Source organism: Dasypus novemcinctus, chromosome 25, assembly GCF_030445035.2.
Source record: "Dasypus novemcinctus isolate mDasNov1 chromosome 25, mDasNov1.1.hap2, whole genome shotgun sequence".
NCBI lineage: Eukaryota > Metazoa > Chordata > Mammalia > Cingulata > Dasypodidae > Dasypus > Dasypus novemcinctus.
Window position 1 is genome coordinate 33022459 of NC_080697.1, and position 25188 is coordinate 33047646.

Sequence of the window (25188 nt, forward strand, 5' to 3'; positions counted from 1 at the left end):
GGGCCCTGTAGAGCTGGGGACCCACCTCTGAGGAGGGACCACAGGCTGCAGCCAAGGTCCTTGAGACATAATGAGGCTGTTCCAGGGAGGGCTGGAAGACAGCAAAATAGAATCCACTGCTGTTCCTGAGAGCACCTGTGATGTCCAGGGCGAAGAACTGTTTATATCCCCATGCTGATGCAAATAGGAAGCAGACAGAAAAAAGCAAGTCCGATCTCCCTCCTCCTGCTTTCCAGTCTCTTTTTAGCACCCCCTATTGATTAAGTTTAATACCAAAAGATTGAAATATTTATAACTGAATGTTGGTAAAAATTTGTATTATTTCAGTACAAAAGACTAGTGACTGTTTTCTGACATTATCTCAATACTTTACCCTTTTTCTAGTCTATTTGTTCAAAGTTTTTTAAGAGTGATAAGTATTTATCGGCAAGGGGAGACTGGAATATAGTGACACTTTTGCTCTAGCTATTTACAGTACTTTTCAAAATTCTATTTTACTTACTTTACTATGGAACATAGAGTACTAAGTGGAAAAGAACAATAAATAGCTAATAATTTCATCCAAAGATTTGTTAGACTCACATCTAGGATTCCCTTTAGAAATTTGCTCTTTCAGGAGCAGGAAAGAGTGCAGCTGAGCCTCAAGTATTTCAGTAGTTCCCTACAGCTCTAGCCAGGGGCTATAATACCAGACCTACTCACCTCTTATTAACATTTGTGGGTACTAGACCATCTGTTACTGATCTTGCTGATTTAGGCCAAAAACAGCTTCTTCCAGTTTGTTTCTCAGTGTGCTGGAAGAAGATGTAGATATGGATGAGGGTATGTTTTTTCAGCAGGTTGCTGAGGTTGCTATTTTTGTACCATTTAGCCCACCTGATAGCATCATTTGTGTCCATATTATGTCCTACTCTTGAGATAATGAAATTTTTAAAAATTCATCAGGTATCTTCTTCCAAAATCATACTTTTTATAAAACTATTAACCTTTAAAACTAAAATATAGATATCTTAGTACAGCTTTTTTTTTTAAATCTCTTCTAGAAACTGCCAAAAGTTAACAAAGAGCTGGCACTTAAATTAATTGAGGAAGAGGAGGAGAAGCAGAAATCTACATGGAAAAAGAAAGTCAAGGTAAGATTTTATAAGGAGGCAGAGAAAAAAATTAATAAATTGTTTCTAATTTTTCTTAGTAATGGGAAGCAGATTTGGCTCAACTGATAGAGCATCTCCCTACCACATGGGAGATCCAGGGTTCAAACCCATGGGCCTCTTGACCATGTAGTGAGCTGGCCCATGCGCAGTGCTGATGCGTGCAAGGAGTGCCGTGCTACTCAGGGGTGTCCCCTGCATAAGGGAGCCCCACATGCAAGGAGTGCATCCCTCAAGGAGAGCTGCCCTAGGCAAAAAAAGTACAGCCTGCCCAGGAGTGGCACCGCACGCATGGAAAGCTGATGCAGCAAGGTGATGCAACAAAAAGAGACACAGATTCCCGGTGCTGCTGACAAGAAGAACGTACAGAGAATGGATACACATTCAGAGAATGGACACACAGAGCAGACAACAAAGAGGGGGCGGGGAGGTGCAGAAGGAAGGGGAGAAAAATAAATAAAAAATAAATCTTAAAAATTATTTTTTCTTAATAGTAACTTGTATCTTTTTCAGCTTATAATCAGGTAGTCTATGCTGAGGATGGAAAGTTTATAAAATAGAAAAGACTATAAGGAAGAAAGCCACCCATAACTCTTCTACCCATACAAAGGCATCATTAGGACTTCAGTGAATTTCTTTCTTGTTTTATTTCTCTTATATGCTATACCAAGATCATATTGTATATATAAAATATTTATCCTGGTTCTATAAATTAGCATAAGTGGTTTTCCACTTTGTTAAAAATCTTTATAAATATTTTTAATGGCTGTATATCCTATCTTAGGATTGTACTATAATTTACTTCATCGATCCTTTATTGTTAGTCCCTAAAGCATTTTTAGTGCTTTGATTTTTAAATGGATTCTTGTTATTCTCTGCTTTCTTATCTTTTTTACAACCCTCATCCTACATATGTATAGTTACATATTTTAATTATATCATGTAAAGACCACAGGAAATCTTAACTTTTGGAAGCCTTCCTTAAGTATTTAAATATATAGATATCTCTTATTTCCATTTTCATTACATGAATGATATACCAATGTTTAGAGAATTACCTAAACTTGCTAATTTAAATTGCTATCTTATATTATGGCTATGGCTATGCGTCTGCCTAATTATATCGATTTATATGACTGTATATTTGTGTCTTAAATTGTTTCATATGTAAGTGCTTCCTGCTATGTTGACTTTTTCTTCAGAGTGTTCTCATTGATGTTATTATTAGCCAAGCCTAAGGATGATTGGGGAGGTAACTTTACAGCTTCAAAACCTTGTTTTAAAAGCAAAATGGAAGTGATTTTTGGATTTACATGCCATAAGCTTTTAGTAAGAAGAAAGTTAAGGTAATTGAGGCTGCAGGTAGATTCATCATATGTTTTATTGCTTAGAGATCCTTAATATTTGATTGAATATTGTAGAGGATAGTAAAAATTTAATTTTGATACTTTGTGCAGCATGGCAATATGCAGTTCAGGAGGCTTTTTTTTTTTTTTTTAAATAAGGTCCTAATGATTACAAAAATGTGGGAAAAAACCTTCTTTTTGGTAGAGTTTTGTTGGGGGAGGGGGCAACCAGAGAATATTTAGAATACAGTGATCCTTGCTTTGCACAGTAGTGCTAGATAATAATGAGCATGTATGCTGAAGCTGCTGGACTTGCCTGTATGTTATGTACAGTCAAATCTCTGTTCCATTTACATCTGATTTATTGCTACTACAAATCTCTAGTGGACAATTGAGATGGTATTTTAGAACTTATTTGTGGGTAGCAAGTTCAAGGAAGAAAAGCCTTAGGCATTCTTTTATTTTTCCAACAAGTAGTAGTTTCTTTCTGCTGTTCAGTGCTGGAAGTGTTGACCTTCTAGCCATATCTCCTAATAATAAAATTATACTAGAGGGTGATGTTTTTGAAATTTACTGCTAGTTCACTTTTTTGATGGCTTGCTAACCCAAATCAGGCCCTATTTATCAGAGCTCAGTTTCTTTCCAGAAGTATTTGTATATAATATTTAAAAATCAGAGGCTGTTCTCAGAAGAAGCTTGTATAATATCTAGTTCTATCTAATGTTAAACAAAGACTTTGAAAGTCATTCATGAATTAAGAAAAGAATCCTTCATTTTAATTGTAAAGAATATTTGAAAGAATTGTTAAGTCCATTAGCAAATCATTCATTAGGCTTTCTTTTGAACTCAGCTCATCTAAACCTCAGGAGCTTCAATAGCTCTGGTATCTCCTGATTGAAAGTCAGCATCTTGTAGTTATGTTCTGCTTTGGTTCCAACTGGTATTTGATGGCAAAATGTGTTCACGAATATTGCTACCACTGATAGTATAATAAAAGCATAATAAGATACTTCCAGGACAGTTGATGTTGAACTCACAATGGGAAAAGACCCACTGCATGTCAATAAGCATTATCTAGGTATGAAACAAACTTAGAAATTCAGTGGTATTAATTGTATTATCTGATTCATTTATTCTTTCAGCAATTTAAGTATTCCTAGTATGTACAAGAAACTTTGAGATGTACAGGCATCAAAAGTCCACTTTATTTGTACGAGTTTAAGTTTCAGAGCCATTTGTCCTACAAGTGTCTTTTTTTGCCTCTTAACCTTTTCTCTCAAATTTTAAAATTTTGAATATCAGAGTAGAAGACTAGCTGATGCTGTAGCCTTAAAATCTTGGCTTGTATGAATGTACTTTTCTTGACTTCTGCAGCACCTCAGTTGGGTTTTGTCATGTGTGTCATCTCTAGGCCATGTGTATTTTGTGTTTGGGGTACCAGGTGTTTTAGTCTGCTAAAAGCTGCTGGGAGCAATATACCAGAAATAGGTTGGCTTTTATAATGGAAATTTATTAGGTTAAAAGCTTACTGTTCTGAAGCTGTGAAAATGTCCAAATCAAGGCTTCATCAGAGATTCTGTCTCACCAACGGACAGCTGCCGGCAATCCTGGACTCCTGTCATGGGACAAGGCACATTGGGGAATCTGCTTGTCTGGGTCTCTGCCCACTCCTCCAAGCTTACTTTCTCCCTGAGCTGTGTGTGGGCAATCTGGCATGTGGCTCTCTCCCTTCTCCTCTGGGCCCTCTCTATTTGAGCTTCTTGGGGGCCTCTTTCTGAGTCTCTGTGCTCCACTGATTCCAGTGTCCAGCCCCCACGACCTCTCTGGGGTTTTCTGTTTCTACAGCTGCTTTCTCTGTGTCTGCTGTCTTCAGTCCTCTGTTATAAAGAGGACCAAGACCCACCTTGGGTCATGCCTCACTGGAGTAATCCAATCAAAGGCACACTCACAGGAATGAATCAGTTTTAAGAATGTGTTTTTTTCTGGTATTCACAAAAAGCCTCAAACTGTCACACCGTAAAAGTGATATTCATCTCTCTAGGGAAAAGAAATAATTAGCATAGATGCTCTGGGGTAGGTCAAACCAGTTGTAACATCTAAAATGTTATTTTCTTTAAAGATTTTTTAGCACCAACTTGAATTTGGGAGGAGGGGTGATTTTTTTTTTTAACTACAGTTATTTATACACATAGTTTTAAATACTAAATAGTTCTCCAGGTTTTTTTAGTAACATTGGCTATCCTGTTGCCCTTCTCTTCTCCCTCCCCCTCCTATTTTCACCTCTCCTGAGGCAACCATGTGCCTTTTAGCTCATTGTTTTGCTATAAAATACTGTCTCTTAATATTGCCTATAGTGCCACTTCAGTTTTTTGTTGCTAGGCATTCTCTTCTCATTACCCATTATGGAAAAAAAGAACCTCACTCTTTTCCCCCTCTGCCTTCAAGACCTTTGGACCTTTCCTATCCCTGCCCCTTCTCTCCCTCCCAATAAAGTTATATTGTAATTTTGGCTAAATCAGTATTCAGCATTTATGTTATTATGACTGTAAATGTTATTTACAGCTAAGTCAGAATCACTTAGTGATCTATGATTACGTTTCCTGCATGTTTGTTTTTATTAGAGTTAATTCTTTTTTGTCTTCTATGTAGTTATCACTAATTAACCCCACATTCTTTGCCAGTTAACTAAATCTCATATCAAGTATTTATATAGATCAAATCTTATATTAATTTTACCTTCCCAAAGAAGTCTCTTCTAGGTCTTTCTGCCGGTTCCATTCTAAACTGGTTACCTTCTTTTCCTGGTCCTCAGTCCTCACTCTGGAAGAAAAGAAACTTCCAGTTGGAGAAAGAACTGCTAGGCTTTGCAGAGTTGGAAGGGTGTTTTAAATAGACTTTCCAGCCTCCTTTCTTCTAAAATTTTATTTCTCTTGTTTCCTTTCCTATCCTCATCCATCCTTATGAGTGTTTATGTTTAAAAAATATCAATACTTTTCTGTTGTTTAAGTAGGGTTTCAGGAGAGATTAGGAGATTCCTGTGTTGTAGCCGCCATCTTTACCCAGATATATGCACCAGCTGAATTTTATAGATATCATAGCATTGAAAGAATTAATATGTTTTAAATGTCAAGCATTCCTCACATATGTTATAATATTGGAATAAAATAATAACAATAAGTGACCTACTCAGATCTGCAGATACAGTTCTTTGAGGTAGGGCTATGGTATGAACAGTACTCTAAGATGTTTTCCAAATTCTAATGATAGATAAGTATTTAGCATATATATGCATGTATTTATAGGGCAGATTACTAGCCCAGACACTTGTAAATTACTTTGGAACATTACTTACTATACCTTATCCTACATCTTTTTTTTTTTTAAAGACAGCTGTGAAAACAAACAATTAGACAAGGGAAAAATCCCTGGAGGAAATATTTTTACAGCTGGGTTAGTTTTTTATTTTATAACTGTTCATCCAAAGCATACTTGTCTTTAGGCAATGTGATTTATTTGTTTTAAATTAAGAAAAAACACTTCAGAATACCAGTAGCATATTCTTTTAAATATTTTTCTGGTATTTATTAAATGTAATTATTTCTTTAATACAGAAAGATGAAAAGGAAAAATTCCCCTTGGGTTTTATTATTTTCATAATAAATGTATAATAGGCAAACCACTGTTCTTTTGAAAATATCTGGATCTTTGGGAACATCACTTATCCCATATTTACATATAATTCCAAAATTTCCATTATGGCCCCCTGCCCTCTCCTGAGAGCTGGCGCTTTGTAACCAGACACCTCGGGTGACCATCAGAATCCATATAGATGTTCTTGTACCACAAATCTCTAACCAGTCTTAAATGGAATGTAATTTCTTTTTTTTTTTTTAATTTATTTTATTTATTTCTCTCCGCTTCCCCCCCTCCAGTTGTCTGTTCTCTGTGTCCATTTGCTGCTTGTTCTTGTCCACTTCTGTTGTTGTCAGCGGCACAGGAATCTGTGTCTTTGTTATTGCATTCTCTTGCTGCGTCAGCTCTCCACATGTGCTGCGCCATTCTTAGGCAGGCTGCACTTTCTTTCGCGCTGGGCAGCTCTCCTTACGGGGCGCACTCCTTGCGCATGGGGCTCCCCTACGCAGGGGACATCCCTGCGTGGCAGGGCACTCCTTTTGCGGCATCAGCACTGCACATGGGCCAGCTGCACACGGGTCAAGGAGGCCCAGGGTTTGAACTGTGGACCTCCCATGTGGTAGACGGACGCCCTATCCACTGGGCCAAGTCCACTTCCCAGAATGTAATTTCTTACTTTCCATTCCACTGTAAACCTCTTTTGCTAATGATCTTCAATGATAGCTCTAACTCACAGTATCACCAGCTTTCTAGTCATTTAAACTAGGTACTTCAGAGAAATTTCTAACACTATTTTTAAGTCTTACCCCACCCCTCTTCTCATCCATCACTGGCTCTTTCACTTCTAACTTAGAAATGTATCTCACAGCCATTCTCTCCTAAAAAGATCTGCTCCCTCCTTCTAGTCCTACTGCCCTAACTCAGGCCCTGTGCCTCTTTCCCACAGTGGTCTTGTCATTCTTCCTGGGGACTTCAGTTTTTCCCATAACAGCCCATCAGACACCATGCCCCTGAGTACTCTTCAACACAGTTCTTTTTTAAGGAGGCACCAGGGATTGAACCCGGAACCTCATACATGGAAAGCACGTACTCAACCACTGAGCTACAGTTACTCCCCAACACAGTTCTTTTTGTCATCAGAGATTCTTAAAACATACTTCATTCATCATCCATTTTCTTCTCTACCGGTTCCCTCTACTGTTAAAATAAAATTTGTAGTATTTGTAGATTTGGCCCAACAGATAGGGCGTCTGCCTACCACATGGGAGGTCCAAGGTTCAAACCCAGGGCCTCCTGACCTATATGATGAGCTGGCCCATGTGCAGTGCTGATGCACACAAGGAGTGCTGTGCCATGCAGAGGTGTCCCTGCGTAGTGGGGCCCCATGAGCAAGGAGTGCGCCCTGTAAGGAGAGCCGCCCAGCACGAAAAAAGCACAGCCTGCCCAGGAATGGCACCGCACTTGTGGAGAGCTGATGCAGCAAGATGACACAACAAAACAAGATACAGATTCTGAGTGCTGCTGACAAGAATACAAGCAGACACAGAAGAACACACAGCAAATGGACACAGCAGACTACTGGGGAGGGGGAGTGGGGAAGGGGAGAGAAAAAAAAATTCTTTACATTCTGGCCTCACCAAAAATTGCTTTTATACATAACATCATTATTCTTTCTTCATCAGAGTTTTCACCCCTCTTCAGCCTACTGGAAATGCTGTTTATTCAAATATCTTTTAAAACATACTCATCTTTCTAGTTTCCGTCCATGTGCCGTATCTCTTGAGAACTCTTCTGAGATATCTCTATTGGAATTAGTTTTTACCTCTGTTCCTATACCACTTTTAAGTCTTTTTTTCAGATTTACGAAATATTTGTGAAAATTGATAACACAAGTACAACTCATCTATTCAGAACTCAACTACTTACAACCTCATTTACTCTCAATAATGGAGAAGTAGTCAGTAAAATTGTCTGCTCAGTAGAGCTAGAGTCCATCTCAAATAGATCAGCTTTTCCAGCCTGTGTTATTCCAATTTCCAGACTATTCTAAGTAGATTGGTTTGCCTCACTTCCCAGCTAATAACAGGTAGGGAACAATAAGAGAGTCCTGAATATGTAAGATTCTCTATCATCTGTTTAAGTTTTCAATACATTTTAGAAAACTTTATGTTCAAAAACGTTATGAAGGAATTTAGTATCAGTCCTTGGTTTTCCAAGTAGATCTTGATAGCCAAAGTTTTTTTTTTAATTAGAGAAGTAGATTTACAGGAAAAGTATGCATAAAGTTCAGAGTTCCCATGTAGCAGTTATTGACACCATGCATTAGTGTGGTATATTTGTTACAGTCCATGAAAGAGTGTTTTTATAATTGCACTATTAACTGTAGTCCATAGTTTATATACAGTTTCATAGGGTTCATGTTTGTTGTAGTTAATTTTTTTTTTTTCTTTAGATGATACTGGGGATTGAACCTGGGACCTCGTATATGGGAGGCTAGCTCTCAACCACTGAGCTACATCTGCTCCCTCTTGTGTTTGTTGAAAAGTCCTCTGTTTTTTAAAAAATTTTCATTCTAGTAACACATGTATAATATAATCTAAAATTTCCTTTTAACCACATTCAAATATATAATTCAGTGCTGTTAATTATGTTCACAATGTTGTGCTATCATCACCACCATCCATTACCAAAACTTTCCATCAATCCAAATACAAACTCTGTACAATTTAGACATTCTAATCCATTATTTAAAATAGTGTATTGAAATCTCCTATTATTAATATAGCCATCTATTTCCTTCTTCAAATCTTTTAATATTTGCTTCATATATTTTGGGGCTCTGTGTTAGTAGCAAATATATTTATAATTGTTATGTCTCCATGTTGAATTGACCTCTTTATCAATATATATGAATTTTGTCCCTCATGACAAAATAAATATTTTGTACTACTGTCTTCTTACCACCCTGGTTTCTGATGAGAAATCAGCGTGTAATCTTTTGGGAGTCCATTGAACATAACACATTGCTTTACTATAGAAGCTTTCAGTACTCTCTCCTTGGCCTTGGCCTTGGACAGTTCAAATACTATGTATCTAGGAAGTTTCTCTTTGAGTTTATTCTGTTTGAGGTTCGTTGGGCTTCTTGAATGTGCATATTCATATCTTTTGTTAAATTTTGGAACTTTTTCTACTGTTATTTCTTTGCATATTCCTTCTGCCCCTTTCTGTCTTTTCCTCCTGGGATTCTTATAATACATATATTTGCATGCTTGATGGTATCTCACAGGGGTCTTAGGCTCTGTTGATTTTTATTCTCCTGTGTTTCTGCTCCATGGCCTGAATCATTTCAGTTATCTTGGCTTTGAGTTAACTGATTCTTCCACCTGTAGGTTGCTATAGAAACCATCTAGGGAATTTGACATTTTGTTATTGTCTTCTGCAACTCCAGATTTCTTTGGAGAGATTCCCAAGTTGTTCATTCTTTTTTTTTTTTTTTTTCCTACTCATATCCTTTTGTTCTTTCTCCATATTTTCCTTTATCTCCTTGAACATATTGAAGATCATCAAGTCTCTGACCAGTAAGTCAAAAGAATCCTTCTCTTCATTGAAGGTTTCTGGATTTTATCTTGTTTCTTTTGACGGGCCATCATTTCCTATTTCTTTGTTTGTCTCATAACTTTTTGTTGCACATTATATATTTTAGAATTTTAAAATGTTAAATCTGGGATTTGGTCCCTGAGCTGTCTATTCCTTAAGTTTGTATCCAGCTAGTGATATGACGAAGATTTTCTTGAACTCCTACAGCTAAAAAGAATAAACAAAGGAAAGCAAAAAGCACCTTTCACTGTTGTTGCAAATTGGCTCAGCTTTGGCTCCTTCAGAGCTTAGTCCTCCTATCAAGAAGAGGCAGATAGGAACTGCTGTTTTTTTTCCTGTCTTATCTGAGCCTCCCTGGAACCTAAGGTGGGAAGTCTGCTTCTTTTCCTGGGCTTATGCTTGTTAGAGGCCCCAGGAATTCCTTGTTTACAGTCCACAGGAGTTAAGAGGGAATATGTCCTCTGTTCCCTTTGAAATGGACCTCCACCCCACTCCTGGGTGTTCTCTTATTTTAGTCCTTTGTCCCAGGCTATTTCAACTTAATTTTATCTCACCCTGTCCCTGCTGTCTGCCAGCTGCTAAGAGCAATCTCTGGGAGGATGAGCCCAAGACACCTTCGGTGCTGTGTCTTCAGATTTCTACCAGATAGATTGGCACTGACATACATACACCCTACTATGTGCACAGGTACCACTTTGCTCCCTCTGGAACAGGACCAGGGACCCACAATGGGAGTGGAAGCTGGCTGCTGGCTGCACCCTGTGCTGTGAAGGAGGTGTGGGAGGGGCCAGCAAGGGTGCCAAGAGCTGCCTCTATGACTTTTTTTTTTTTTAAGGAGGTACCAGGGAATGAACCCAGGGCTTTGTATGTGGGAACCAGGCACTCAAACATTTGAACTACATCTACTCCCCACTTCTATGGCTTTTGAAGCTGTGTTTTCTTGATTCTGCACTTGCCTAGTTAATGCAATTGTGTAAACATTTTCTGTAGTTTTGAGGAAGATTGCTGTCCTCTGCGGTCTTTGTCTGAGGGGAGTTGAAACAGTGACTGCCCTCAGAGCTGGCCCCAGTGATCTGAAGTAGCTGATGAAGAGTAGTCATCAGAGAAGCGAGTGTAGCTCAAAGGCTTGAGCCTTTGCTTCCCATGTACAAGGTCTTGGGTTCAATCGTTGGTACCTCCTTAAAAAAAAAAAAAAAAGCAGTGATCAGCAATCAGAACACTCCCCCACACACACACACACTCAGATTTGGAGGCCCAGGTCTTTTTGACCTATCCTGGCACCAGCAAACTATGCAAGGAGCCAGAGCTCCTGCCCCCACTGCTGCCTGCTAGGAGGCTGGGGAAAGGGACATGGTGACTGCTGCAGGAAGGTTGACACTCATCATTATATCACGATTTACCAGCTACTTCCTCCCATTCCTCCCTGAATGCTACACAGTGTTCCACTAGACTGCAGAGTTTCAAAATAGTTGATTAGACAGTTCCTACCAGTTCAACAGTTGTTTTGGCAGAGGGACTGATTCCTAGAGTTTCCTACTCTGCCATCTTTCTATAGTCCTCTCTGCCAAAGTTTTATTACATGTCCAAATGACAAAGTCTTAAACTATATCCTTTGTGAACAATTAAAATGCCTAGGGAAAAAAATTGATGAAGCTATCCTATTAGGGACAGATATATCCCTTGTGTTTCCAAGAAACTAAATTGGAATTCACCACCACCCCCACTAACCCCACTACCTTGATTGTTGACATACTGTCTTATGCTTTTTTTCCAGTTTTGGAATATGAATTTTAAAAGACTAATTTTAAGTCAGTAAGCTATGCTTAAAAAGCCATGTTTCAAAAATTTATATATTCGAAAAGTGTTTTTGCATTGAAAATGTTAATTGAAGGAAATTCTTTCTTGTGGGTTAAGCATGAAGTTAGCCAACAAGGCTGGTTTTTAGCTTATGTGTAATGGCAAAGTAATGTACATCATCTGCAAAGGAGATTAATAAAATTTTTGTTGGTCGGAGATAAAACCCAGGGGTAATTACAAAGTTCTGGACACTAGTTGTAAAGAAATTTCATAATGATTTAATTATTTGTGCCTTATTTAACTTATTAATATATACTGACATGAATGTTTCTAAGCCATTTCTTTCTTGTCAGATTTTACCCATTTGTTAGCTTAAGATTTTACATACTTTTTCCTTTTTTTCTTGTAGAGCCTTCCTAATATTCTTACTGATGATCGATTTAAAGTTATGTTTGAGAATCCTGATTTCCAAGTAGATGAAGAGAGTGAAGAATTTAGACTTTTGAATCCACTTGTTTCAAAAATTAGTGAAAAAAGGAAGAAGAAACTAAGACTCTTAGAGCAACAAGAACATCATGAACAAGTAATACACTTCTCATTTTATCGTTTAGAATTTCTGCTGTTTCTTGAATATAAAAGTTTTCTGTATAAGGTATAAGGTAGAAGAATCTTTGAATATAGTTGAGGTGTAATTTTTTGGCCTTTAGCTTAGAGTGTATCCTATTTAATTGAAGGCATTCCTTCAGATGTTTGCTATGTAGCAACTGTCACGTACTCTAATGAGCTAAAGCTATTTAAAAGAAAATAATCAGTGTTTGGTTGGGGGACAGGGGCTGCTCCTTACTATTTTTATTTTCAGGAAGAGCAGGAAGAACCGGAAGGAAAACCAAGTGATGCAGAAAGTTCTGAGAGTTCAGATGATGAAAAAGACTGGGTTGAAGAGGTCAGGAAACAGCATAGACTTCTCCACCAGGAGGAAAAGCTAAAGCGGCAGGAACAATTCAAGGAGGACCAGCAGACGGTACTAAAGCCCCAGTTTTATGAGATCAAAGCAGGAGAAGAATTCAGAAGCTTCAAAGATTCTGCCACAAAGCAGAAGCTGATGAAGTAAGTAGGCCACCACTTTCAGAAGAGTTGTTGGCATGCTCTTGGTGCCCTTGCTTTTCCTAGTTGGCATATTACACTGACGGTGATGTTGTCATCTTCTTTGGATGACAGGTTCTTGGGGGAGAAAGATTGAAGGGTAAGGGAGGCAGGGCAAGGAATCAGTGTGAGGGAAGCACCACAACAGGACCTGAGGAGGAAAGGTCACCTAAAGTACACTGGTCTTTAGGGTATTTTTTAACATTAAAAAAAAAATTTGATTGTGATACTGTACTATAGTTTTGCCATGTTTTACATGGCATAGTAAGCAGTTACTATGTTACATTTACTACGTTTTATATGTTACATTGGGAGAAACTGAGTAAAGGGTACATGGGATCTCACTGTCTTATTTCTTATAGCTGCACGTATATGTACAATGATCTCAAAATAGAAGTTTAAATTTTAGTAAAGTTAACTGTTCAACAGTGTTCCCAAATATAGATAAGGACATCTGTCACTGAAATGCCCAATAGGATATTAAAATGGAAGTTTTGGCTAGGGCCCCAAGACAGTAATTACAACATTCCAAAATAAGGTTCAAGACCACCTATAGGTCTTTTAAAGGATGAGGAAAATTGGTTGTGCAACTCTAAACCCCATACTCACTTTGAAGGTCTAAAATAGTTGAATTAAGAGACTGGAAGAAAAAAGTTATTAAATTCTCTGTCGTTAGGCTGTAATCCCACTCTTCCTCTCAAGAGGAAATAATAGCTGGTGGCCTCTCTTTACTCTAAATCAACAGAGGAAGCTTTAAGGAGATCACTGGGAGAACTTAAGGCTTGGAAGACACGGAAGTGTTTATTCCCATTTGGAAAATCTAAGAGCTAAAAAGTATAGCTGATGGTCCCCCAGAGGTCAGAGGCAAAGAAGGGTTGATGTGGTTGCTTAGCTTGGCTACTACATGATAGGATTTCCAGTTTTTCTGAATTCTTGTACTCACTGAGTAGTAATACAATACAATATTGTTTCCAGATCCTGTTGGGGCAAACAATGTAGTTTTTTCATGGACCTGGCATAGGCCACTCACTGAAGAAAGGATAGATGGGATCCATTTAGGTCAAGCCTAAGAGGATAGTTGAGGGTTGAACATCACTCTTCAGAAAGAAACCAAGGGGAAGTGGATGTGGCTTAACTGAGAGAGCATCTGCCTACCATATAGGAGGTCCAGGGTTCGATACCCAGGGCCTCCTGACCCGTGTGGTGAGCTGGCCCACATGCAGTGCTGATGTGCACAAGGAGTGCCATGCCACGCAGGGGTTCTCCCCGCATAGGGGTGCCCCATGTGCAAGGAGTACATCCCGCAAGGAAAACTGCCTCATGCGAAAAACGCAGCCCACCCAGGAATGGTACCGCGCTCCCAAAGAGCTGACATAGCAAGATGACGCAACAAAAAGAGACACAGATTCCTGGTGCTGCCTGACAAGAATGCAAGTGGACACAGAAGAACATGCAGTGAATGGACACAGAGAGCAGACAACAGGAGGGGGGGGGGGAAGTGAGGAGAAATGAAATAAAATCAATCTTTAAAAAAAAAAAAAAAGAAAGAAACCAAGGAAATAAATAGGAACAGAAGCATATTAGCTCTTTTTTTAAAAATATTTTTTGTTTGATTTTTGCTTGTTTTTTAAAAAAATATTTTTCATATTAGCTCTTGTCATGGGAACCCACAGTGTGGGTAGAGTGGATCTTCAGAGAACCCAAGAAATGGAGAAAACTGCCTTTCTAGCTCATGAAAACAATACCAGTTTAGTGAAAGAGTTTTTCCCTTAAGTTGTTTTCTTTAAATCCTCTCCCTCCCCATACTTCATGGGGAAAGAGAAAAGCAGCAGCAGGCTGTACTCTCCCTTTGCTACATCTGGAATTGCTAGCTTCATATCTGCAGGGAAAGGAGCCTTAACTCAAGTTGAAAATGTTTTTACTAATTATTTATTAGAGAAGTTTTATAGGTATATAGAAACATCATACAGAAAATGTACAAGTATATAGGAACTCTGTATTTTTTATCTTTTTTTATGTACAGTTTATATATAATAAAAGTCTCCCATAAAGGGTATAACCCTATGAGTTTAAACTGTAAAAGCCACACTTTTTCAGGTGTCCTTGTTTTTTTCCCGTCAGGATCCCTGACCTACAGATATTTATTGTAGTCTTTGCCCTACAGATCAGTGGTTTGAAACATTTTGTTAATAGGTAACAAATTATTTTATTCATTAATTTTTAAAAATTAGAACTGCAATTATGTTTATCCCCATTTCAATTTATCTGATTCTTGAAAAGGTCACTTGGAAAATTTTCAGAAATGTTAAGACCTTTGCAGGAAAATTGTGAGCTCAAAAAGTATTATTTGAATAGTTCCAGTGAGCATGTGTCCTACTATGGAATTAGCTAGATAGTCGAAATGTATGTAAGCTATGAGTTGTTTAAGTCTCTGCTTTGAGAATTTCTGGGCAAAGTATTGATAGAAAAGATTTGAAAAGTAATAGATTATCACAGCAGATGTCTTAAAGATGAGCCTGAAGATTTGGCACACTAAGCAGTGCAGTCGCGAGGTGAAGAAGAGCCTGGCCAGGGTAGAAAAGGTATTAGGTCATGGTAAATGCCATTTTTATGCCCTGTACTTACGCATCTCCCAGCTAGTCTTGGGCCTTTTGCTCCAATCTTCCTTTAGAGCTGAAACACCAATATTTGGAGAGTGGGTTTTGCTCTTCTATTTTAGGAAAAAGATGCCCTAGCATCTCCCACCAAAATATGTGTGGGGGTGGTGTAGAAGAGGGATGGCATTTCACAGTTATTAGACAGAAAGATAAGAGATCTGAGCTGAAGGTTAAGAGGGAGGCCCATTTAGGAAAATGTGGGTTTTTTAAGAAGGGGAAGAGAGAAGAAGGTTGAAAGGAAATCAGCAGACTGAATTGTTTCTGGAACGTATAAATGTCTTATCTTTTTTTTTTTTTAATTTATTTATTTAAATGTCTTGTCTTTATTTCACCAGTTTCTAGCAAATAGCTGGGACACCAAATATTGAATGAATCCTTCAATTTAGAACCCAGAAGCATCAAAAAATTCTTGTTCTGGTTTAACTAATAAAAGATATGTTGATCCATAAAGAAACTAGTAATATTCTTGGTATCTTTTGAAGATATCCTACCACCCTCTTTTTTTTTTTTTATTAACAGCTTTATGGAGAACTGAATAATGTACAGTTCACCTACTTAAAGTGCACAATTCAATAGTTACTAGTATATTCCCAGGATTTTGCAACCCTCATCACAATTTTAGGATATTTCATCACTCTGGGAAGAAACCTGGAGTATTAAAAGGGCAGTCACTGCCATTTTACCCCAACCCCACCCATCCTTCAGACCCAGGCAACTACTCCTAATTTGCTTTTCTATCTCTATAGATTTGCCTCTTCTGGATATTTCATATAAATGGAATTAGACAATAAGTGATCTTTTGCAACTGGCTTCTTTCTCTTAGCATCATAGTTTCAAGGTTCATTCATGTTGTAAGCAGGTATCAGTACAGTATATTGCCAAACTATTCCATTGGACGAACATACCACATTTTCTTTTTCCCTTACCCATTGATGGACATTTGGGTTGTTTCCATTTTTTTTATTATTATTATTACTAATGCTGCTGTGAGCATTTGTGTAAGTTTTGTGCAAATACATGCTTTCATTTCTCTTCAGCAAATACCTAGGAGTGGAATTTCTGGGCCATATGGTAACTCTGTTTAACCTTTTGAGGAACAGCTGGACCTAGACCGTTTTCCAAAGAGCCTACATCATTTTACAATTCGACTGTCAGTGTGGGCAACTATTATTCTTAGATGTTTTATTTGGAGTCCTACTCAGAATCAGAATACTAGGAACAAAGAGAGAAGACATTTTCTTTCTAGTATTCTGATTCCATGGAGTACATCTGCTTTTTTTGTCTTGTTTTATTTACAACTTTATCCCTGACTCCTAGATCAGTACCTAGTGCATATTTAGCACTTAATAAGTACTTGTTCAAAGTGTGAGTCTTCTACATCTTGGCTGTATGGCAGTCAGTTCAGAAAGTCACCTCTTCAAGAACTGTAAAAGAACTCATTTATCCCATAATTCACTGAGAGTAGTTTTTAGTGTAACCATGGTAATAGGAGACTGTGACTTGGGGGTAGGAGGCTTGACTCTTCTCCCTGGCATTCTTCCATCTGCCCATGGGTTGTTTATATTAATGTAAAAAACAAAAGGTTAAAATGTCAGTATTTGATAAATAATACCTAAGTTATACTGTAATTAAACATTCTTACTAAGTTAAACATTCTTTTTGAGAAGAGGAATTGTATAAGTGATAATACTTAAATGAGCTTAAAAAATAGCCTTTTGCTTAAAGTAATAACACGAGTTATAAACAGCTTCTGTAGTTTGCTAGCATTTTGACATAAAATACCCATTGAATTCCAGTCTTGACTGAGGATTTGGCAAATCCTGAACTTGCAATATCTTAATTATGTAAGATTATTTAATGAAGCATTCATTAAACCATTATCCTTTGAGAACAAAAGTGACTCCTGAAAGTTGATTCTGCCAGTTACCAAAGGCAGTCAATACTGGACAGCATCAGAATAGTCTGTTATGTTTAAATGTTCAGTTGGACTTGCCCAGCTTTAAAACTATATAAAGAGAAAAATGAATAGCAATTGGAACTCAATATTTGTGTGAGTTCTTCTTTCTGCTTGGCATAGTAATAAGGCTTAAGATAAATACATATAATCTGTCAACATGTATTTATTAAGAACGAATACACCTTACAGTATGCTATAACTTTATAACTTTGTGAGTTTATCTGCCACTTGGCCTCTCCACTCATCCATCCACTCAGCAAAAATCTGAGTAGCAGTATGAACAAAGTACTATTATAGACACTAGGAATGGAAGAGAAAGGCACAGCTCACATCCCTATAGAGTGCTCATCCTAGTCAATTCCATGTAACTTGGAAAGTGTATGTGAAAGGGACATAAAAAAGAAAAGGATATGCTTGTTTTTGGTGGTTTTTTTTTTTTTTTTTTTGAGATTTAAGGTGATCTTTATAATAGCTCATATTAAAACTGGTCTTTTGAAAGATAAAAAGATTAGCACTAAAAAAAGCAGGGTAGGAAAGATGGCATTCTAGGCAGAGCAGCAGCAGCGTTGACGCAGGAATAGCTATGTGAAAATGGGAGGGAAGAAATATTTTAGTATAGCCAGAGCGTAGTGTATGTGCAGAGTAGCTATGGATGAGGCTAGAAGGGTATGAAGTAAATACTTTTATCATAAAAGCACTATGTCTTTGTTATAGAAAATAAAAATAAAAACATATGGGAATAAAATATTCCTAATTCCCAGAAATCTGTTAACCAAAATATCTTAGTTATAGAGAATGTAGGGATAAACTGGATACCCAAAGACAAATAACGAATAATTAAAATAGTCCCACTCAGAAGTTATGAAAGCCTAAACTATTGGGTAAAATGAAGCAAACAAAGAATAAGAAAGGAAAATGGGCATAAACTATACCATTGCTTGGTTACTAATTCAACATCAGAGGAAAAAGAAAAAGAGATGATGTTGATATTTCTAGAAATATTGTCACTGAGATAAAGAATACAGAATAAGAAAAAGGGTTTATGGCTAAAAGTAAAGAGCTGAGTTTTTAGTGTGTTAAACCTGCAGTGCACACATGTCTTCTTGGTACCAGTGTTCAGTAGACAAGCAGATATTTAGATCTGGAACTCATGAGGAGTTGGGGCTGAGGATACTGGTTTGAGAGATAACAGCTTTTATTGTGGAATTGAAACCGTGGAATGGACCAGATTTCCCATAAGTGTGTAGCGTGAGATAAGGGCTAAAGAGGGAACCCCAGGGGAACAACAAATATTTTTCTTGAGTGTATGATTAAAAACCATAAACCTCCCTTTAGAAAAATACAAATGATGCAAAGTAATACCTGTAATTTAGAAAGGTCACAGATGTACTGATCCTGTGGGCTAAGAATTCTGATTTAGGAGACAGGCAGAGGGGAAAAAAAGACAGTGAAAAATATTAAGGAGTTGTCAAAGAGGTAGGAGAACTGGTAAAGAGCCAAACATAGAAACAGTGTCACAGAAGGGCAGGGCTACAAATGTCACATGGAGCAGAGAGGTCCATGAATTAAACGTTGAAAAAAGGCCATTACAAAGATGGTCTTATTGGGGCTAGTGTCTCAAGGAATCAGACCATAGGTCTGATTGCAGTGGATTGACAGATGAATGAGAGAGAAAAATATATTGTAAACATTTAATGTAAATTATTCTCCCAAGAAGTTTGGCAATGAAAGGAAGGAGTCAAAACCAATAACTTGATGGGAAAAGGTGTTTCAGGCTTGAGAGGTCTGATTCATTAGTAGGCAGAGAGGACTTAACCCTGGAAATGTGGATTGTAAAAAAAAAAGAGAGAGAGAGAATGCGGAAAATTAGGTAAGGAATCAGGAGGAAATTGGGCCAGCACAAATTAAGGGGAAAGCCTCAAAAAGGATAAGGGATATATTTTCAGAGACAAGAGAGAAAAAAGTGAGGATGGGTGGAAAAAGTTGTTTCTCGGTGGAAAGGTTGGGTAGTTCCTGCTTGGTGGACTCAGTTAGAAGCCCAGACTTGGTTGTTCTCTGGGGCAGCTGTCGTTTGAATTTGAAAATCATCATATAAATCTTAGAGATGGTCTGTGTTGGTGGACAGTAGAGAAAGAGTCTTTAGAATGAAAACCTTTAAACTTTCAGTAGCTGAGGTAATAAATACTAGCTGCCAGGTGGCCCTTTCAGTTCAATTTATGAAGGCATTCTTTGAAGTGCCTACCCTGTGGTAGGTCCTGGAAATTCAGAGATTTTTTTAAGACAGTCCCTGTGTTTGAGGAATTTATCTTCTTCAGCAGGTAGTTTATTAGCTCTGAATGAGCTTCTTATCATATCAAGGACATTTTCTACTTTCAGAATTAACTATGGCAAATTTTTACTCTTCAGCTAATTTCCCTCACTGATAGTGGACAAGAGCTGAAGGAATGTAATCTTATTTTAATATAAGCATTTTTTAAAAATCTAATTTTGAAAGCAAAGTAATTCCAAACTCATACTTTTAAAAAAATAATTTGTATATGTAATATGAGTACTCAAGAAATATATAAGGGAAGTGGACTTGGCCCAGTGGTTGGGGCGTCTGTCTACCACAGGGGGGGTCCACAGTTCAAACCCCGGGCCTCCTTGACCTGTGTGGGGCTGGCCCATGCACAGTGCTGATGCACGCAAGGAGTGCCCTGCCACGCAGGGGTGTCCCCTGCGTGGGGGAGCCCCACGTGCAAGGAGTGCACCGGTAGTGAGAGCCGCCCAGCGCGAAGGGGAGTACGGCCTGCCCAGGAATGGCGCCGCCCGCACTTCCCGGGCCGCTGATGTCAACAGAGGTGGACAAGGAAACAAGACGCAGCAAATAGACACAGAGAGCAGACAACCGGGGGAGGGGGGGAATTAAAATAAAAAAATAAATAAAATAAATAAGTCTTTAAAAAATAAAAAAAAAGAAATATATAAGCAGAATATCATTTTAATTATTTAATAGTATAGGATAAAAGATAAAAAGTTCTCTTATCTCCCACCCTCCCTAATGGATGTTTGTGTCATCCTTCTAGCCTTTTTAAAATTCATTCATTCATATATAAAGTTTTAGCTTTTCTTTCTTTAACTTTAGTTATATCGTAGTTTTACTTAATCTTTTCATTTAAAAATATAATTTGGGGAAGCAGACTTGGCCCAATGGATAGGGCGTCCGCCTACCACATGGGAAGTCCGCGGTTCAAACCCTGGGCCTCCTTGACCCGTGTGGAGCAGGCCCACGCGCAGAAGCTGATGTGCGCAAGGAGTGCCGTGCCACGCAGGGGTGTCCCCTGCGTAGGGGAGCCCCACGTTCAAGGAGTGCGCCCTGTAAGGAGAGCCACCCAGCACGAAAGAAAGTGCAGCCTGTCCAAGAATGGCGTCACACACACGGAGAACTGACACAACAAGATGATGCAACAAAAAGAAACACAAATTTCCGGTGCCGCTGATAAGGATAGAAGCGGTCACAGAAGAACACAGCAAATGGACTCAGAGAACAGACAACTGGGGGTGGGGGAAGGGGAGAGAAATAAATAAAAAAATAAATAAATCTTTAAAAGAAAAAGAATATAGTTTGGAAATGGAGATACTGTAATTAATGTAATTATTCCCCTAATTTTGGATATTAGGGTTGCTTCTTATTTTTCCCCTACCTTTTTATAGGTACAAATCTGTACACATGTATAAGTATTTCTTTAGAACATTTTCCTAATAGTGATATTTATTTGCTCAAAAAAGGTGTGTGATAGGTAACTGCCAATTTGTCCTACAAAAAGGAGTGCCTGATTCCCCACCAGAATGCCCATTTCCCCCACACTTGAAACAAACAAGGCTGTTAGGAATCTTTTAAAAGTTTAGCTAAGCTAATAGATGATATACTAGATTTCATAGTTGTTTGAACCTGGAGATATACTCCTGAGAGAGGGGCTTTGAGGCAGTGTTTGCAAACTAAAAACATTGAAGTGGAATTTTAAATAACTCGTACAGTTTATGTAAATACGTCTTTAGTTATTTAAAACAAGGTACTTAAAATCAAAATTTTTTTAAATGCTTAAGTTTCCATTTATCCTTGGATTCCATTTCTCCATATTCTTCTTCTCTTTGGTGTAGACTGTGGAGTGGTGACTCCTTTGTTTTAATTAGAGTTACTTTAACTCTTCTAAATGTGGTATTAAAGCACATATCTTTATTTTACTTTTATTATTTTTTGAGGTACCAGGGCTGTAGATTGAACCCGGAGCCTCATATGTGGGAAGCTGGTGCCCAACCACTGAGCCATATCAGCTCCCCTGAGTTGACTTTTTTGTTTGTTTGCTTGTTGCTTGTTTTTTCTGTTTTTAGGAGGCACCAGGAACCAAACCCAGGATCTCCCATGTGGAAAGCAGGCGCTCAAACATTTGAGCCACATCCGCTCTCTGGAACATTATTTTCTTTTATTAAATATTGTTTTAAGTTAAATAGTTTTAATGTGTGTTTCAAAACCTCAAAGAAGTAAATCATTCCATTTTATTTTTCCCCTTGTTGTTTATTCCCATAATTATTTTTTATTTTATGGTAGCCCTACTAATAGTTTAGATTCTTCCCTTAATAGCCTCTCCCTGTACTGAATAATTCCATTAAGCAGTCATTACAAGTTTTGGGACTTTTTTGTTGTTGCTATTCATCTTGTCCTCATTAGATTTTTCTCTAAATCATTTAACTTATCATCAATTTTAAAGTACCCAAAGATGTGTCGCTTGCAGACCTGTGGATCCTAGATGGAGGAGTAGGGGGGAAGAGAAGTGAACTGTGTAGGAGGAGGGGTGAAGGCACAGAAGAAAGTGTGGGTGCTGCTTCAGTGGTACAAGGCTGCCACAGGCTGACCAGTCCTGTATTGTACGCAGAGTAGTGTGTGTAATCTGATAGTCTGCATTTTGTTTTCTGTTACAATAGAGAGTTTTCACGTGTTACAACAGCCGTGTCTGTCTATATTTTAAATCATCTCTGACTAAAATTGCACCCAACTAGCAGGCTTTGGAATTGCTGGTTAGCAGCCATATTCAGTAAACTGACTTTCAAAGGGAGGGAAGTGGAACTTGCTTTAATGTAGAAATCTCCAAACACAGTCCCTGTCTGTGTCTGATCTTCTGCCATGGCTCATTCTAAAAATCAGCCTGTCTTTCCAAGAAGCCTAGACAGAACAAGTTTTTACAAGTGCACATTGAAAGTACATGGAGAGAAAACCAGAATTTATATACCCTATCATGGAGGAAATAAGGTCATTCTTAAAAGAGTAGTAATTTCCCACAATTTACTTGAAGTCTTTTTCTTCTCAAATTAGTGTTTTGTGTGTATCACTTTGTCTCAGTGGCTCCATACTTACTCAGAATTCTGCTAACTTTGGAACCTCAGAGTTTATAGCTATGAAAAGAAAGGACAAAAATGAAATGAACAGGTTGAGGATTTTGCTTATGCTAACATAATTTATATTCATACCAGAGTCAATTTATGCTTCATGTTAAAATTCTTGTTCTAAAAAGAAAGTAAATCTTCATTGCATTCAGCTTATTATTGAAGCTTGTCATTTAGATACTTAATGGAAAAGCTTCCTGAACAAATTTTACAAATCAGGTTATGATCTGACATACTCCTGAAAACCAAAAATTCTTAATTTGGAATCCTGGTTTTAGACTTGAATCTTTATGTGGCCTGGAACAAGTCATTTAACATCTTACCTCCTTTTTTTGCCATCTGTAAAGGATAAATACTTCTGTCTCAGGGATGATGAAAGGATTAGTCTATAAAGAACTTTGAAGATGAACAGTACTTTAAAAGTGCTTCTTAATAATATTATTGCTTAGAAAAGAGTACCGCTTTTATGCTAACCACTTTATGTCTTAGAATATATAAAGAAGGTATATTTAGTGCATTACCAGTAGTTATCAACTAGAGATAAATCTCTCTTGGTGTGAACATCAAACATTAGCATCAACATTTCAAAGCACATACTTTGTTTTACACGTTGTTTAAGAGCTATGTTCTACTCCATAATTAGTTATGAAGCTCACATTTTGGGGAAAAGAAGACCCTTTCACAAAATTTAGTCTTTATCTTTTTATTCAATCAAATTTTTTAGTATTAACTTTGAAAGGGTACATTCAGTTTGGGTTGGTACAAGGAGGATAGAAGAGGGAAGTATATTTACCATTTTATAAGGTGAGAACAGAGAACCATATTCTTTCTTTTCCTCTTCCCTCTCCTCCTGTTTTCATTATGAAACCATGAGTGTGTTTAAGAAATCTCTATTTCTAGAAGGGTTAGAGCTCTAAAACTTATTGAAAGTAAGGAGGCTTAATTCCATTTCCCCCCCTCTAAATCAAGGTAACAAAAAGGGCCAATGTCCTCATTTTAACATAAAATATCATTATAATAGCAGTCAAGGATATATTATATAACTGGTACAAAATTCAAGTTTATTTTTATTGGAGATATAATCACATGCCATAAAATTCCCCCTTTTAACATAGGTTAATTATATAATCAGTAATGAATTGCAGGGCACAACAAACTATAACAAAGACATAGACTGTATAAAGAGACCTTAGAAAAATTTGGAAAACATGGTCACTAAACAAAATGACTTTTAAATTTGGGGAAATGTGTGTCAGAAAGATTAATTCAAATAAGAAATCGAAAAGAAAGATACCTAGAGAAATAGCAGTGATTTTGATTTTTCTCAGAGTAATCAGGCAGATTTATTTTTTCAGGTTGTTTATGCTAGGTATGATGACTTATAGTCTGGTGAGTTAAGACTGAACAATAGAAAAATCTGACTTACCATAGCTCTTCTTTTTGGCTTGACCTAGAGGATTTAGATTATGTTAATTCATTGGTAAGAAGGTAGGTAAGTTGTATTCCCATACCTAACTTGTGCATGTTTTAAAGAGACCTGAGGGACACTGAAATGTCAGAAATGTCACTCCTTTATACTGAAGGCCATTGATTGTACACTTTGGATCGATAGTATCATATGTGAATATATTGCATTAAAACTGCTTTTAAAAAAATAAAATAAAAACAAATATTACTCCTTGTATTTTGGCTTCAGAAATATGATCTAGTAAGATAAGTAGCAACCAGTAAAGTATTTGATCCTGCCACTTAAAATATTAAATCAGTGGGCATTTGTCCCAGTTATTGTTTCTGCGATAATATCTCTCTGTCAAGATTGAGTAATGACTATTGCAGTATCCTTAATTCTTTCCATTGATTGGATTACATGAATGAAATTTTCTGTTTACTGAATAAGTAGAGGATATTTTTCTTCATATGATCAATCCTGATTAAAACTTTTTTTCGAACAGTATATTAAAATATATTAAAATATAATCCTAATTAATGTATCATTCTCTTAAATTTCTTACAGCAAAACCCTTGAAGATCGTTTGAAACTTGAAGCAAAAAATGGGACATTGAATGTATCAGACACCACTGTTGGCAGCAAACAGTTGACGTTCACATTAAAGAGGGTAAGATGATTTTTGTTGTTTTTTAATTCACAAAAAAGTGTTCTGTGTGTTTCTGAACTTGGAACTGCCTTTCCGAGCTTTGCCCCTATCGAGGAAGCTTTTGCTCCCTGTTGTAGCTTTGCGCCTGCAGCTTGGGTTGAGGGCAGCTGGTTTGACAGAAGCAGAGCAGGAACACTAACAGTGACCTGAAGGAAGCAGGGCCTCGTGACCCAAGAGCTGACATGCTTCCACTAAGCTGGTGATGAACCAGGAGCCTTCATCTCTGGATCTCTGTGCTGCCTTAACTGCAGCTTTGTAAAGCAAAAGGCCTGACCATGTGTTGTGGAAGAATTCTAAAGATTACATGCACTTTAAAGAAGACCAAGGAAG

General features: G+C 37.6%; 1 protein-coding gene across 5 annotated transcripts in view; it reads left to right on the forward strand.

The window, feature by feature from the left end:
• The window catches only part of NOL10 (nucleolar protein 10), a 120600-nt gene that overhangs the window by 89613 nt on the left and 5799 nt on the right, over positions 1-25188 (forward strand). For all 5 annotated transcript variants that reach the window (XM_058287881.1, XM_058287882.1, XM_058287885.2 and 2 more), the window contains 4 exons: positions 1044-1133; positions 11934-12107; positions 12384-12631; positions 24717-24819. In XM_058287881.1, coding sequence (XP_058143864.1) covers positions 1044-1133; positions 11934-12107; positions 12384-12631; positions 24717-24819 — 615 coding nt within the window. The remainder of the gene's footprint in view (positions 1-1043; positions 1134-11933; positions 12108-12383; positions 12632-24716; positions 24820-25188) is intronic.